Here is a 17,013-nt window from a genome sequence, read left to right on the forward strand (position 1 = left end):
CATCACATCTCGTTTGTGCCCACATCCCATTGTGTTGTTTCAAGCCTTGGAAAATACAAAGGGAATGAAAGGGGCTTCTGTTTTCTCCTTGCACAAAGAGCTGCCCATAAAGACCACCTAACAATGCCACTTCACAAAGTGGCTCCCCGTGGCCTAGTAGGTTGATGGGCAAGCCAGTCCAGCCACACAATGGTAAATACATTCACACAAATGTCCTGGTTGAAACCATCAGGACTGAAAAGCTATCAGAGACCCATTAAAAAGGGATTTAGAGGAAACTTCAGCCAAATCAAAAAGCTTCTGACCACAGGGAGAAGATCTATGTTGCTGGAGCAGGGAAGTGGGAGACTCTGGACTCGAGCTGCAGGAACCAGAGAGAAGACAGAATCATGAGAGATAGGAGCATGGCTTGGGAAGGGAGCCCCAGAGCAGCCCCAAGCTGGAAGCCTCTGCAGCTGGATTTAAAGGTGAGGTATGAGCTAAGAGCACTCAGGGGCCAATAGTGGGGAACCTATATGTCAAAGGAGCAGCTCTCTAGAATCTCAGGAAATAGCAGGGGCATTTCAGGGTCAAAGAAGAAAATCAGTCTCAGAAATGGATCCTCTTCATGGTCACTTTGAGTTAATCCAAATAGGCCCAGTGCTTGTCCCTTACCCTGAGGTCACAGTGGGGTATGAGTATTTGGGACTAGCCATTTCTCCCAGACCACGATCCTCCATTGGCAACTGACTCTCACTGATGGTGTTGAGACTAAATTAGACCCACACTGGACCCACTGATTCAACAAGCATTGTTATTTTGCTGCAAAATAATTCAAAACCAAAAATACTGATTTTTTTAAAAAGCTCTATGGCCCCGCAGTCTCTGAAGGCATGCCAGTGTGCTCTGCACAGCTCCACCAATTTCTGTACCAGCCTGACCTCATTTGGTTGCAAGCTTGAATGACAAAAAAAAAAAAAAAAAAAAAAACCTCTAGATAATGTTTGTGCTTTTCTGTGAGGATCTGTGTTATTAGTTCTCAACTAAACACATTTGTAAACAAACTGACATAAGTCACATACAATATATCACTGAAAATACGTGAATTATGGTACCCTCTCGTGATTATTTAAACATTAAGGTAGAACAATGAAGCAACCTTTATCTGATTCAGAGAAAGCCAGTGTCTGTCTACCACTGATTGCTTAAATACGTTCTGCACCTTTCAAGGACAATCACTGAAGGAGATAGTCACATATAAGATTTCCAAGAAGTTAGGGGGAGGATATTGGTGCTGGGCTCCTTTCTCCTCAAATAATAGTCAGGTTGTTGGGCACTGAGGCAGGGTGGGCAGTGGAGGGGGCGGTTCACATGGGCTAATCAAAAAAAAAGGAAAGACAAAGAAATAAAGATTAGAAGATTTCACACTGAAATAAAGAAATTCATGTTGCCTTAAATATAATTTGTGTTAGTTACAATTCAATTCCTAATTCATACATAGCAGGGTTGATAAAGAATTACATTATAACAAAATTAGCCAGAATAATTAGCATAGTATATGTGCTACTGATTAAACACCCAGCAGATAGCTTGGTAATTAAGATCAGTGAGTGCCATATTTTGAGGCTTTGTCATCTTATTATCTGCCTAACAAGTGCTTCATCTTTACCTCCCTTCTGATTTGAAGTTTAATAGCAATCTCAATAATTCTTGGGTTTTTTCTTTAAATTACCTTACCCAAATTCCGATAATTTTCCTATGGCCACTACCCTCCCTCTCTTTGTATTCACACAAATGGTGCTGGTGTTGTTATATTTCTTCCTAAACATAAGGCATTTGATAGTGTCAAGCATTTGTGCGTGGAAATTCACGTTCAAAAATCTCCCTCAAAACTCATAATTCTTTGGTGGAAGGAAGAATCAGAGGCCAACCACCCTCTCTGCAAGTTGGTCAGACATCTGAACTGAAGACTGATCCACTGAGTTAAGACCTCAAAAACACATTGCCCAGGATTCCCAGAACGTCTCCAGCAAGGTCCACTTTCAGTTCCTGTGACCCTGGAAGGCAGTCCATTAAGTGGCCTTGGCTACTTGCTCATTGATGAGCAAGCCCACCATGCCACTGCCCCTCCTTCAAGGACTTTGGGGTTGGCTGCTGTCCAAGCAATATACAGTGGGATTTTATCTAAGGAAGGCAAGAGTTCAATTGCCAAAGACCAGAAGGCTTGGGGAGATCATCCACATTCTTTATGACAGGCTGAGCCACTTCTGCTACATCTCTGTAGACCGAACCAGGACATTCCCATGACTTTAGAGGTAGACTGAATACACTACCTACATCAACCAGGAACACTCTGAGCTGCAAGTCCTTGAAAACTCGTGAACAGTGCTTAAGGAATAAAGACGGGAAGTCTGGTAGTTGGCGACCGAGAGCTAAAGCAAAGGTCCAGAAATGTCACTGAGAAGCCATCTCTTCCCCTCCTTCTATTCCATTCTCCTCAGTATGTTAATCCTTCACTCTTGACTGTTACCTCATGGCTATAAAATGGCTGCCACATCTCCACACATCACGGTCATGTTCAAGGAAAGAAGGAAAGGGGAGCTCCAGCTACTACTTCTCCTTTCAATCCGTTTCAGGACAGAATCTCACGTTTGCTAAAAGAAGTCCTTGTTCAACAGTACCTATGAGAGTTCTCTTTTACAATGCTGTCCCCTTTTTTTCCTCCCCCACTTAGCAAAATGTCTACTGCCCCATCTCTAGAATAATCTTTAACCGAGACCTTCAGGAAGACTGATTCCCAGGGCCCCGTGAAGAAAAAGGCCGCCAGCCAGTGGCCCTCCCCAGCCCCTGAGACTCGAGCCAGGTTTGTTCTATTTATAACAACGCCCACAGTGCCCTGCGCGGCGCAGCTGCTACCTTTGGACTCCGTTGAGAAGAGAAGTTTGGTCAATGCACAAACAACATCACAATGTCCGGCTCTGACCGCCTTCCGGATTACCCGCTCCACTCAGATTTGGTGAGGAGATTAAAGTCTGCACTGGACGCCAGGGATGAGGAGAGAGTGAGCCACTTGATCTGCACCGAAGTGGGGCACGTGGACGCCGTGATAGAACTGGCCAATGATGACTGGATGAAGGACCCCTCGGCTCAGCTGCCCGCCAGCGTGCTCACAGGTAACCAGAATGATCTGTCGCCGAATTCCCCATCATGAGCGCGTGTCAGAGGCGGGCCATTCCTGGAGGTGGAAGGGTGAATGCGTGAAAAACCCACCTGCTGGATGCTTGCCTGTTTATATCCCGACACACAGGCTGCATATACTGCGTGTGTTGCTATGTAACCCCTGGCCCGAGCTACAAACAGCTTAAACAGAGGGAAAGCACTCCGTGGTGCCACTGCCCTCCCACAGCCCCTGTTTCCATTTCTCCACTTCTAATGCATGTGTAAATCCCCCTCCCCCACAGCCATGCCTTCGATATAATTTTGTGTTCTGTTCTGTTGAGTTAATATATCTAAAGTATTTTCCGTGATGCTGCATAGTCTTCTTAATTCCAATCACCTATTGAGGTGATTAATCACAAAATACTTAAACCAAATGCCTACAAGAGAAGAATATTTGTTTACATTTTTACTACTATCAGTAATGCCGTAATTAGCATCTTTATTAGCATTCCTATGGCTTTTTTTTTCCTATTCAGGTTATATCCTTAAAATAAATTCCTAAGAGCAGAATTCCAAGGACAAAAAACAAGGACAGAAACGTCACCCGACTGTTTTCTGAAAGGTTTTCTATTTCCTCTGACAGTGTGTGTGTGTCTCACCACACCCTGAACATTGCTGGTGATGAGTATTTATCCTTGAGCCACCAGCTGAAAAAGTGAGCGCTGGCCCTTGTCCACCGCCTGCCCACCCGTCCTTCCTTTGCTGCTCGGGACAAAGTCTTAGCCACAAGGCTTTGTTTTTCTTTGTAGACCTCTTCACATGGGACCTGTCTATTCAGATGGGCAATCTCTCCCCATTTCTATTTTTTTTTTTTTTTTGGTCAAAACTTTTGCGGAACTTCTTTGTATAACAAATGGAACTATTTGCCCTGGTGCAAGATTTACTTTATTTTTTTTATTATGTTATGTTAGTCACCATACTACTGTAATGAAGTACTCTTCGTTAGTTTTGATGCAGTGTTCCATGGTTCGTTGTTTGCGTATAACACCCAATGCCCACTGCAGTACGTGCCCTCCTTAATACCCATCACCGGGCTAACCCATCCCCCCACCCCCATCCCCTCTGAAACCCTCAGTTTGTTTCCCAGAGTCCACAGTCTTTCATGGTTCGTCTCCCCCTCCGATTCCGCCCCCCTTCAGTTTTCCCTTCCTTCTCCTAATGACCTCCATGCTTTACCTTATGTTCCATATTTGCTGTGTTCTAGCTCGTCAGATGTGCTTGGCCCCTACAAGGTGTACAGAAGGCTCTTCCCACCCACTAGACTGAGTCCCTCCTGACATACATGGGTGCGTGCACACACACGTACACCAGCACATACACACACACAAACACATGCTCCCACGTGCAGAAAGTATATCAAAAGGGAGTGTGCATGGGGCACTGGTGCTAGCCAGTGGGGCTTTCATGTGATGAAGAGGGAGATCCAGATCAGTCCTGCAAGGGGGTGACAATCCTTCTGCTCCCTCACGGCGTGCGTGTACCCCCTCAGCTGCCTTTCACTGGGGACTTAAGCAAGCTGCATTAGGCTTTAGGGAGCAACCGTCTCCTGCTCCTTCTTTCCTTGGTTTTCCTAATATCTGTGGCCACGATCAGGGTGAGGGCCCAGGAGCCACGAGCCCAAAGAACAACACGCCTTTGTTCTGACCTTAGCTTTACGCAGACAGGCACTGCAGTCTCGCCAAGCCAACGCCTGGTACGCTCCCCAGTGCAGGAGATCGCACTGGGTTGTGAGGAGGGAAATTGTCATCATAAACTGCAGTTTCACCAGGAGCATTGAGCTCTATGTTTTGCATTTGCCACCCTTCCCGCTGCACACTGCCTGCCCTGTGCCCACCTGTGAAGCTGACCTTATGAACTCCATCACCTGCCTCAAGCACTCTGACTCTTGTTGGAGGCAGCTAAGGGAAAGTGCTAAGAGGAGCAGGGAAAGTGGGGTATTTGCTCCAGGGACCCCTCCCTGCTGGATCTCTGCTGTGATTTGACTTGATCCTGGTGCCGAAGGCCCAGCTCCTGGCTGACAGTTCTCACCTCCCTGCCTGCCCCTTCAGACACAGGGATGAGGGTGCCCACTCTGGCTATGCCACCCCTAGTTGGCTTCCCTGAACCCCGCCTACCTTTGTTTCACCCCGTGGTTAAGCCCTCCTTTTTCTGCTATGCTTAAAAGCAAGTCCCCCCTCTCCACATCCCCCTTTACAAAGCCATCGAAGCTGGTTGGGGATCTGTGTATTTGAAATCCCCAATTTAAAATATCATTCTTTCCACATGACTCATTGCCCAGCACCATCTTTACTGTCCCCGCGCCACAACTTTGCTGAACACTTGAAAGCAATGACATTTGTGTTAAGAGAGTTTCATTCCTTCCCACGATGAACCCATTACATTCTAGATCACATATGTGTATACTTCTCCCCGCCGAACTGCACCATTCAGAAGGGCAAGAAAAGTTCGTTGCTGATGACATGTTTTAAGGGCTTGGGTTAGCTCAGGGTTGTTTTCCTTTCAGGGCGATTGTACCCTGAATGATTAAGGCACATCTTGTTACCAGTGGCTCTATTATAGGGAAAGCAGGCTGAGGCAGAGAGTGCGGTATGCTGTCTTGTGTTCTGGGTATGCTGCTCTCGGCACAATGTGAAAGCAGGATTTGAAGGAAACAAGAGAGGGGAGGAGACCCTATTTAGAAGGTGACTGAAGGCAGTTTCCAGGTGAGAGATGACAAGGGTCTCAACCAAGAGAGCAGAATAAACACAAAGATCAGTGACAAAGATGAGAACTGCATGGGTGGGTCCATGGGAAGGTCTCAGTAACAAGTAGAGGCTGGTGCCACCAACGGAGACTGAAAACAGAGGGACCTGATGGTGACAGTGTGCTGAGCCTGTGCTGTGTGCCTGGCAGCATGGAGAGTGGAGAAGGCAAACAGGAGTAACACGCATGATGCCTCCCAGGCTCACAGCCCAGGCAACATCAGTACCGGGCAGTTATCAGGGGCCTGGAGAAGCTCCGTTTGTGGAGTGGGATGTTCCAGAAGGAAACTTGGGCTCTGCCACCAATGAGCTGTGTGACCTTAGGAAAGTCTCTTCCCCTTTCTGGGCCAGTGACATGAAATTCAATTGGGGCTTCCCAAACAGAGGTCCATGGTGGAATGAGCTTGGGAGATGCTTCCTGCAGAATCATACGCTTGGAGTTCGACACAATCGTATGATAAAGGCTCGTTGTGGTTTTGCCACCGGGGGAATTGGTAGTTTGTAGATGCTTTTTGGGAAACGCTGACTTGATTCACTGTTGAGGTCCCGTCCATCTCTGCGCTGCTCTGAGGCTACGACCCCAAACACTCATTGTCACAGCCTGCAATGGAGCATGGATTCCTTTGTGCTGAGTGTGGGAGCAAATGAGATCTTTCTCAAGGCCACTGTGAGTCCTTGGGGACCATGCTTGGCAGGAACAAGAGCTGTTTGGATTTAAATATACATGTGGGGTCTTTAGAATGTTTGAAGAGTGGTCAGAACTTATGGCAATACCTTGAAATGCAGCCCATACTAGGAATGGATACTGTGAAGAACCGATGGGGAATGGGGCTGGGCAGCGAGGACCAACACGGGGAATGCCCACTCAGACCAGGAGAGGCAGGAGCCAAGCAGCATGCTGGCAAGTGCATTTGGGGGAGAGGAGGAAAGTCTCCATCCCAAGGACAACCCTGGTTGACAGGTTTCTGAGTACTGTTCAAAGATGACGATTTGCAGAAATAAGACAAAGAAAAGTAACCGTTCTCTCCTATGTTCTTGTCATTATGAACACACAAGGACCTTTTATCTGTCAGTGAAATCCCCGTGTTCATTGCACTGTGAACTTATTATTCCACCAAAGGGAACACAAAAAATAATAATAATCTATTCTGATGCATCCACGTCAGTGTCACAATAAAAGCATAGAGAAAAAGAGGCACCAGCTGAGAAAATGGTGGGAATGGCTTTTTCTGGAGAAGCCTCCCCAGGTGTACATGTCCCCCCTTGATGAGGGCAGCGGTCAGAGGAACTTGAAATTTTAAGCCCTAGCAAATCATGGGGCAAAGTACAGCATGGATCCTCCCTACACAGTTGGTAGAGAGTCAGGGGAATGGTCATCGACTGGGATTTCCCTAAAGACACAATTCACGTGTCCCCTGCAGAGCCACCTGCCCCTGCAAAGATGGACTGGGATGGACTGGGAGTGGGGCATGCTCTCTCTCTCTCTCTCTCTCTCTCTCTCTCTCTGTGTGTGTGTGTGTGATAAGCTGAACAGGGCTGAGCACACAGATCCCCCATAACCAGCTCCCCCATTTATGCCATCCACCCCATTCCAATAGGAACCTCCCCACCAGGGCTGCACCCAAATTCTGAGGCACGTGAGGACCTCCTCTGCTCAGGCCACCCCTTTCTTCCAGACCCTGCTTGGTGGATGGCCTCCGCTGGAGACTCTCCTCCCTCCACGAGGACAAAATGCCCTCAGTCTCCATTGGTTACTGAAACACATGGCCTTGCTGGGCTAACTGTTATACCCACCAGATATTTAAAACTTAAAAACAACTCCTTGAAGCTGAGATCCTTGCTGAATGCTTATTGGTATCCAGAGCCTAGCACAGGGTCTCTGCCCTGGGAAGGAGCTCAAACTCTGTGCATCCTGCCTGGCACAGACAGGCTAAGCTCCTTTGCTGACATTAGGTGGGTGGGCACAGATTGCCTTCCCATAGATACTACTGGGGTTAGTCTTTCTGCAAAGAAATATTTAATTCTACTTTCGGCCAAAACCTAGTCTCTGCTGTTTAATATTGGTGACATTTGTATCATTTGTCCTTGCCTCTCTTCAATGCCTATCAGCTCACTAACCACCAAGGCATGGGAAGGGAGGAAGGATGGCTGGGGGAGGGCTGGCGAGACCCTTCTTGCCCCCAAATGCATCAACTGTACAATTTGGTAACTGGCGTAATCAAACTACTTAAGAAACAACTGATTACTAATTGCTATTATTAAGGATGTCAGCATTCCATGATTTTGCTGCTGATATATTATATACAAGTCAAGATGCTACTTGAATTCTTGATTGAAACAGAAAACTAGAGACATTATGTTGTGTTTGGGGTAATGGTATTTAAGCATCTGGAGGCAAGTTAAAGAAATACTAATTGGGTTTTTATTAAGAGATCGCATCCGGCAGCATGTATATATGTGGGGAATGAGTGTGGGGAACGTGTGATAGGCATGTGCATACATGTCAAGATGGGGTCTATTTGTGGAATTCAACTTCTCATCCAACCAGCACCCCTGCAGGCTTAACACTGAATCTGCCATCACTTTAGGGCCACATCCGCCACCCCTCCACCACGCATGGAGGAGAATATCATCCAGGACAAACCCAACAGTCAAATGTCAGTTAAATGAGCACAGCCCCTCCCTTGTAGGAGTCACATTTGAACTAAAGACAGAAGCATGCATGCTGCTGGTGGCTCTGAGACGGGGTGTATTGGGAACGGCAAGAGACTAACGGTGAGATGACCCTGGTTCTTGCCTTGGCTCTACCACTGCCTCTGTGGTCTCGAACTTGTCAGTCCATCTCTCTGAACCTTAATATCCTCCCTTTAAAAAAAATGGGATTGGTCAGGTCATCTCTCAGGGTCTTTACAAATTGCGCTGAGGTTTTGAGACCAATGACTTGTGTTTGTGGAGGACATTAACAAAACCCCATTGCCTTCGGAAGTGTGGTGCATCCTAACAGAGGCCAAAGAGATGGCTTATTCCAGTGAGGGAAGGAAGGTATCTCCTGGAGGGCTGGTGGGAGACTGGTTTGTGAACTTGAATGCACCAAATAAGCAGCAGCTTGGCACAGGACCAGCCTGTTCTAATTGTTAGGAAGAATATGTCACCAAACCAGAACATGCTAGGATTGGAACCAGCTCTAAGTGGAGGCAAAGAGAGAGGAATCACAGTTAGCAAGGACCTTCATGAAGTATGCATTTCCCAAGAGCTTTTGTCTTTCCCACTTACCCAGCTGAGGAAAACGAGGCTCTAAGAGGTGACGTTACACGCCCAAGGTCCCACAGCTGGTAGAAAGTATCGATCCAATGCTCTTCCCAGCATTCCATGATGCCTGTAGTTCGTCTGTCTTACGGCTGCATTTTACAGATGGGGACACTGAGGCTCACATTTGTTCCTCCACTGGTCAATAGCCAGTTAGCAGCAGTGTGTAAACAAGGTATGTTTCCTGAGTTTTTGTCAAGGGCTCTTGATACTTACCCACCCAGACACATTTTGCAGGAAGATCCACGAACAAATTTCCCCACGGAAGCTGCATACAACCTTTTTACTTTACCTTACACACACATATACTCATACCCACACACATCAACAGCATGGAGTCTCTGATTTCAAATAATTCAAATAAGAGTATTAAGAAAAAACACGGATGAGTAAGTGGGATCTTTCGCTGCCGAATAAAATAGAAATGGAAAGCAGGAGGTCAGCGGCGACAGGGAAGCATAGAGAGGAAACACTCCGCCATCTTGGCTGCACACCCTGAGCCAACAGTGTGGGGGCAGGGAGACCCTGCTCGAAGCAAAATGAAATTAAACCTTTCTAAGTACTTATAAATCAGCACCTAATGACACTATCCCACCACCAGCCGGAGCATTGCTCTTATTACTTTGATTCACAAGCCAGGAAAAGATCCGGAATTATGCACAAATTATTGTCCCATCTTCTTAATTAACACTGATTGCAAAATTCTTGCTAAAGTCCTTGCTAACAGACTCAATTATGCGCTGCCTGAATTGATTCACCCAGATCAAGTGGAATTTATTAGAAATACACTTTCCTACAATAACATCAGATTATCTTTGAATATAGTTAAATTATTTAGGAATAAAATGGCTCCAGCTTTTGCTTTAGATACAGAAAAATATCTCTCACCACCTAGAATAAAGATATTTCTTTTCTTTCAACCAGATACACACGCTAGGCTCTCTTCTTTCCCAGAAGCAGGTTGAATCACTGTGATGAGATGAGATGCATGTCTTAGAGCTAATGGTCCAGCTTCAGCTCATATGGGGCAGGAAGAAAAATCCTACAGGGTCACGTCTCAGCTCCCCCCAGTATGAATTGTCACTGCCTGTGGAACACAGTGAAATTGCAATTAGACTAAATCAGGATATTTTCAGAATCAAAATTGAGAAACAGCCTAATAAAGAAATAATGTATGCTGATGACATACTTCTATTAGCATCACTCCCAAGCACACTAGAGAGTTTTGAAAGAACAAAAAGAAATGAGGATGATAGCAAAGAGGCTTTTCTCCTTCCCAGGAGGATTATGGTTCCTGCAACAGTGTGCTCTACTCAGGAAAAACATTCCTAAGGCACTAATTGGAAGTGGCAAATTCACTACCTGTAGCCTGGCTCTACTTCTCCGTCCCATTGCCCATTAATTTCCAATACCAAAGTCAGCAACTGGATATGAACAGGGCCTGGGTTTGTCCTATTCACCATATCCTGGCACACACCAGGCACATAATAAATATTAATTAGACCAAAAAAAGCATATGGGGGACATTAAAATTCTCTTGGGTTGGCTCTTGATAGATGGACTTGTTCTTAACAGGCTACGATCGAAAGGAAGGGAATCCAAATAGAGGGAGCAGAGGGAGCAAACGTGGAGCACACAGGGGCATACCACCCTGTGCAAGGAAGAGGGACCTGCCTGGAAATGGGGGTGTGTAAATCAGAGCAGAGGGAGGAAAGTCAAGGTAAGTAAGTTGGGACAGTACTTTGTGAGACTACAAATTCTAGACAGGTGTTTACACTTATCTGGAAAGGCAGTGAGGATCCATTCAGCAGTGGAATGAGATCACCGGAGTTGGAAAAAACAAAAACTCTTTTTACATAGGAAGGATGGCAGTGGAGAGACTGGTGCCGAGAAGGTGCCTCCTTCTTTACTAATTGAGTCCCTGAGGCAATATAATGTGCCCACCACCCTTGAAGCTAGAGTTGGCCTTGTTCAGCTTTGTTCTAGTCAACAACGGGCTTAACAGAGGAAGGTCTGTGAATTTGAAAATAGATCACTATCCAACCTGAAGAACAGCAAGTAAAATGATAGAAAATAAGATGAACAGAGACTGAGGGACAATTGAGAAGATCTAACACCCAACCAGAGTCCAAGAAAGAGAGAAGGAAGATAATGGAGCAGAAAAAATATTTAAAGAAATAGATACCAAACATTTCCCAAATTTGATGAAAGACATAAATTTACAGATTCAAGAAGTTCCGCAAACTGGAACCGGATATAGGTGAGGGAAATAAGCCAAATGTCTGCCAGGGTACCTGTATGCTCTGCTGACTGTTGTTGAGTCAAGTTTGCCTTGAGAATAGAGAGCAGGTTCCACTGGAGTGAGGGGTGAGAAAGGCACACAGAGAAAAGGGTACAACGACAGTTTCCTACTTGGAAGCACATGTCTCTCCCCTTCCCACAAACCTGCAGTAGCTCCCTACTGTCTACAGCAAAGGTCAGCAAACTAGGGACTGAGGGCTGGCTGCCTGTTTTTACAAGTAAAGTTTGATTGGCCATGCTCATTCACTTACATATTGTCAATGACTATTTTCATGCTATCATGGCAGAGCTGATTGGTTGCCACAAGGACCATATGACCTACAAAATCAACAATATTTGCTATCTGGCACTTTACGGAAAAAGCCTGGTGACCCCTGTCCAACAACTTCCTGTTGAAATTTTATAGCAAGTGTTCAAGGGCCTGAAAGATGTGCCAGGAGCTAACTTACCCCACAACTTCTGCCAGCGCCCTTTCACCCACCCTGTACCCCAGTGAGTGATGGATAACAGCACTAGTCAGAGCACAGCAGGAGGCAGATGATGCTCTGGCAAGTGTTTGCCATGGAAATTGACAGTAAGCTTTTAAAAAATATTGACAGCAACTTGACAATACGACAGTGTGTGATTACTGGGCTTTTTTCTATTATGTTTTTTCTTGTAATTAAGTTTAATTGTATTTTAAAAAAAGAATCAGCCCATGGCAAATTGAGACCAAAAAAAAAAAAAAAAAAAAATTCCCAGGTCCTTTACCAGTGGTTAGAAACTGTGGTCAAAACCATACCCGAATGATACCATCAATCCCTTACACCCTTCTTGGCTCTTGGGCAGGCCATGTCTCTGCTCTCCTGTCTTCATCTACTCTAACAACACATCCCCCCCATCCTTCCAGAGGGCCCAAGAGCCTCAGGGGCTCACAGTCTGACGCTGCGTGGAGTTTGCCTCACAGGATATTTGCAGGGCGTGAACACCTATGAAGAGAGGGAGAAAATCAGACTGGCAGAGGAGAAGTTGATCTGTGACACGGACCCCACAGTGCCATGCGTGGCCAGCCCTGGGGGAGCTCGGGAGCTGAGACCCCTCTCACAGTGTATTCTAGAGTGAGGAGGCTCTCTGCAGCTGAGGCAAACCCCGAAGGAGTTACCATCTGGGGCGACAAGTCTTCCCTAACATTGGGGTCTGGGCGGCCCATCTTCATGTCCACTAAAGGTCTAGTCCCTGCCACTTACCTTGGCTCTGACCCCCTGGGCCCACTGGCCACTGCTTCTTTCCTACCCACATCCACCCCTCTGCCTGACCCCCCTTCCAGACAGCACCCATGGCCCCATGTGATGCAGCACTAAGGCTACACCTTGCCTCTTACTCAGCCAAAAATAATAGGATACAGTTCCTCACCCCCACCATAGGCCAAGGAAAGGAAACAGACACCCTCCAGGGGACATGAGCCAGCCTTATCCCTCGACCCCTTCTGTGCTTTGCTCGGATGCCACCTGTGGAGAAAGCCTGTCCCATCCCTACTTCCTATCACTGTAATGCTCTGTGATGCATTCTCCCCGTCGGACCTGTGCCTCTTGATGGCAGTGACCTCATCCCGCTCACTAGTTACTGGTTGCGTCATCTATCTCACCCACGGAGTGCAACACTTCTTACAGGCAAAGACTTCTACTCTTTGCTTCTGTAGGCTGCTAGGCTGCTGGCACCTGAAAAAAATCCCCTGTACGTATAAGCTCAACATAGAATATTTCCAAATTGCACAGAAATTTACCCTTCCACCTGCAAACTAAGAAGCATCAGTTTCACCAAAGTTTTCCAAAATTTGACTTTTAAAAAATCGTGTTATTTTTAACTTGCATTTGAAATTAGTAAAATTGTATATTGTGTATGTCTTTAATAATCATTTACATGTCTTAGAATGTCTTTTTCCTATCTTTCTGTTGGAAGCCCAAAGTTCTCATCTTTTACCAACAGAAAAATAAGTGAAGTCGACTTTAAATCCATCAGGTAAAAACTGGCCCCACTCTGCTCCATGCAGAGTTGCAAAGGAACCAAGTAAGCCCACCAGGAGCCCTCCCTCCTCAACTGCAGGATCAGCCAAGCTCTCATTTCTAGAAGGGATATGAAGGCTGACGGGGTATAACGATCAGATCAAAGCAACTTCAAGAGAGAAGTATTTTGCTCCCTGTGTGAGATTCATAAAAAAACAATCAGTCTTAACATGCAATTTGTCTCAAGAGGGCAGGAGCTGCAATTTTATCATGTAATTAAATCCCCATGACAGTCGTAAAGAAACTTTGTCACCTTTATCAGGGAAAGCTTCGATAATATGCTTTCCAGCAACGTCCCCAGAGTCTATAAATGTGCTTCCAGGGCTATTTACTCGTGGCTGTGCATGCTGAGGATCTGGCTGTTCTGTCCCACACTCCACCACAGTGGCTATGCGGCATCCAAGGGCACCTTTGTTTCTGAGCTTCCAAAAAAACCCTCCTGGGCAATGGATGAAAGCAGCACTTGACCTTTGGATAAGACCACATTCGTAAGGAGACTCTGTTGTTTGGTGTGATCCTCGTTGGGCTGGGTAGCAATGTCAGGAAAATAGGTTAGCGAGGTGTTCCCGCTGCACCACCACCACCCCCCCGCCATATTGTGTTCTTCCATATGATGGGAATGAGATTTCTTAATAATGTGAAATCAGTACAGACAATTTAAGTCATTATTAATAGATACACTTGATCTGAGGAAGTAAAATGTTTTAATGTTTTGTTAAATGAGGTGTGCTGTGCTAACATTGTTATTCAGAGAAAAGGTTGAGATATTTTAACATTTTTTATATTAATGTCTGTGTGACTAACTCTGGTAGATGGGTGAATGTGTCCTGGAGCTCTTAAAAGCAGAGCCTTAAACACCCGCCTAGCTTATTATTCTAAAAACTTTTTTTTTATTTGAAAAAGCTACAGGGAGTGGGGATGAAGGAGGAGTGGGTTTTAGAAATTAAATGGGAGAGTGAGGACCAAAACAAGAAAAAATGATTTACAATGAAAGTAGTTCACTGTAAGACCTTAGCTATTGGCCAAGCAGTAGTGATGTGAGTATCCTAGGGTCTGATCAGATTTCATACATGGCCATTTATAGAAACGATTCATGTAGGAAGTATGAATTGACCAGGCTAACAATACACACTCACATATTTGAGAAAGTGCTCAGAATCTCACAATGTCCACCTGGGGAATGACTTGCTGTCCTAGCTTGTCCATTTACTTGGATACTTGATCCCAGAAGGAAGCAGACATTTGCCCAATGACCCAGGAAAGAATCCATATGTTTGGCTCTCTCCAAGAACACAAAGAAATGGCAGAGCATCTTGCAGCCTGGAAACTCTACCTCGTGGCCTGAGCACATGTAAAGTCTCTGTCCTGGAGAAACAACAGCCTGAGCCTGTAATAAAACCCACATTTCTAGCTCAACTAGATTCTTCCACCAACTACCAGCAGAGCTCATCCTCAGACACTTCTGAGCAAAAGAAAATCATTCGTCAGTTCAATGGTAGGATACAAAGATCCTGACATCACTTGAGAATAATAACTATAATTCATTCAAACACTTACCATTTGTATATCTCATTATAATTTTAAGGTGGATTTCACTTTTTCGTCTCATTTGATCCCGAGGCCAGAACTCCCTCTCATTAGCTACCTACCCTTCAGTTTTTGTGTCTCCTATGGATAAAACATTATGTTTATCATTTAAGTCCCAAAAATATTCTTTGCAAAATTATATTTAAATCCAGTTGACTACCTGGGTAGTTATTGGAGATATTTAGTCCATTCACTGAGTTGTCCAGATAGAAGCTGGGTGTCCACCCCTATTTGGATTTTTGTCCTTCTTTTCCCAAGATTACTCCACCATATGCAATAAAAGGCCACCACAATCAAGTTTGTTTAGTACTCTGAAGTGGTCCACAGATACAAGGGAAGTTCCTCCATCAAATAGGTACAATTTGATAGTTCTTCTGAGGAACTAAAACCAGTAAGCATACCGATTTGGAGAAGATTATTTTCATCAGAATCCCCCTCTGTCAAGAAGTGTGCTGTATTTGCTCAGAAGAATTTCCTTGGACCAGGTCCCTGGAGGAGAAGCTGAAACTGGCAGGTTCTGAGAATGCGTGGAACCACGGTGAAGGGGAAGGGGGGAGGGGAGCGGACTTTGGTGGTTGTGCCGGAGACAGAGGAAGTGCCCATGGAGGAGAGAGGAGGGGTAAGACTGTGCACATGGTGCCAGGCCCTTCATATCTTCAGGAGAGTCGCCAAACTCCTACATAATGTTGGTATTGGGCTTAAAAGCAAACAAACCAAACCAAAAAACTAAGGAGCTAATTTTGTGCCCCAGCGTGGGGGCAGGGCAGCGCATACACAGCCTGAGCAGACAGGGGGGTCAAGAAAAACACGAGGAGGCAAAGTCCAGGTGCGGTCAGGGTCCCAGGGAGGAAGGGAACTCAAACTGACACCTGACTGACACAAGTTACTCTGTACCGATATGCTCTCTGAATGGCTTAAAATACCGTCAAATAATCTGCTGCATTTATGTCACCTAAATTTGGGTATAAATATCAACAATAGCACCACTAACCTCTGACCCTAAAATCAAGAAGAAAAGTCTAGTACCATAAACGGGAGCCCGCAGCATTGTGCAAGGGTCTCAGCCACTTGACCCAGAGGACAATGGGATCCTATGTGACTGGGGTTTTAATGTCACCTTGGGGCATCTATATTCTATATGTTCAGTTAAATCATCCATAAGCATATATCCTACGGGATCAGAATGAAAACCTTGTCTGCACATTAGAAGCACCAGTGGGGCAGGGGGGGCGGGTGTCTAACAGACCTGGTGGCCAGGCTGCACTCCCCAACCCGTGACACCAGGTCCTCTCGGGTTGGGATCCAGACATCCTTATCTTTTTAATGCTCCCCAGGTGGTTCCACTTTACAGCCAAGATTTGAACCATCGCTCTGCACGTACCATGTGTATTATTTCTCGAGTTGGAGTTTTTAGCAAGACTTTCCTAAAAAAAGACCCATATTTTTTTCCACCTTCTCTAAAAGGTTTCCAGGAAACTTTCCACTGCAGGTAGAACTATACCCCATGCCTACACCCCCTCTACCTATTAATGAATAATTCCATGTTGCAAAGGAAAACTCTTTTATCCACCGTGACTTGTTCCTAGTGACCCAGAGAGCTCCAAGTACCCCCACTCCCTTTTCTAAATGTTCCCAGACCATCTTTTTCATCCTTTTTAGGGATCTTGCCCAGCATTGATGTCAATTCAGACTTTGAGGAAGCAAATTCTTTACTTATCTGAAAACTAAAACTCTAGTCTTTCTGGTCCTTCTGTTTTATCACAATTCCTCAAGGATTTTGGTAATTGCTCAGCAACACCATATACAAATTCACTCCTGGAAGAAGTTGAGTTTTCATA

At 45.5% G+C, this 17,013-nt stretch overlaps 1 protein-coding gene across 1 annotated transcript in view; it reads left to right on the top strand.

Moving 5' to 3' along the window:
- The first annotated feature begins 2,901 nt into the window (after positions 1-2,901).
- Positions 2,902-17,013, top strand: part of ASB18 (ankyrin repeat and SOCS box containing 18) — a 61,126-nt gene continuing 47,014 nt past the window's right edge. Inside the window, exons 1-2 of the mRNA XM_025887824.2 lie at positions 2,902-3,168; positions 13,042-13,048. Of these exons, the coding sequence (XP_025743609.1) occupies positions 2,948-3,168; positions 13,042-13,048 (228 nt within the window). The 5' untranslated portion in view covers positions 2,902-2,947. The remainder of the gene's footprint in view (positions 3,169-13,041; positions 13,049-17,013) is intronic.

This window comes from Callorhinus ursinus, unplaced genomic scaffold (genome assembly GCF_003265705.2).
Source record: "Callorhinus ursinus isolate GAN/ISIS: 27379988/994484 unplaced genomic scaffold, GSC_fseal_2.0 scaffold2, whole genome shotgun sequence".
In the NCBI taxonomy this organism is placed as follows: Eukaryota; Metazoa; Chordata; class Mammalia; order Carnivora; family Otariidae; genus Callorhinus; species Callorhinus ursinus.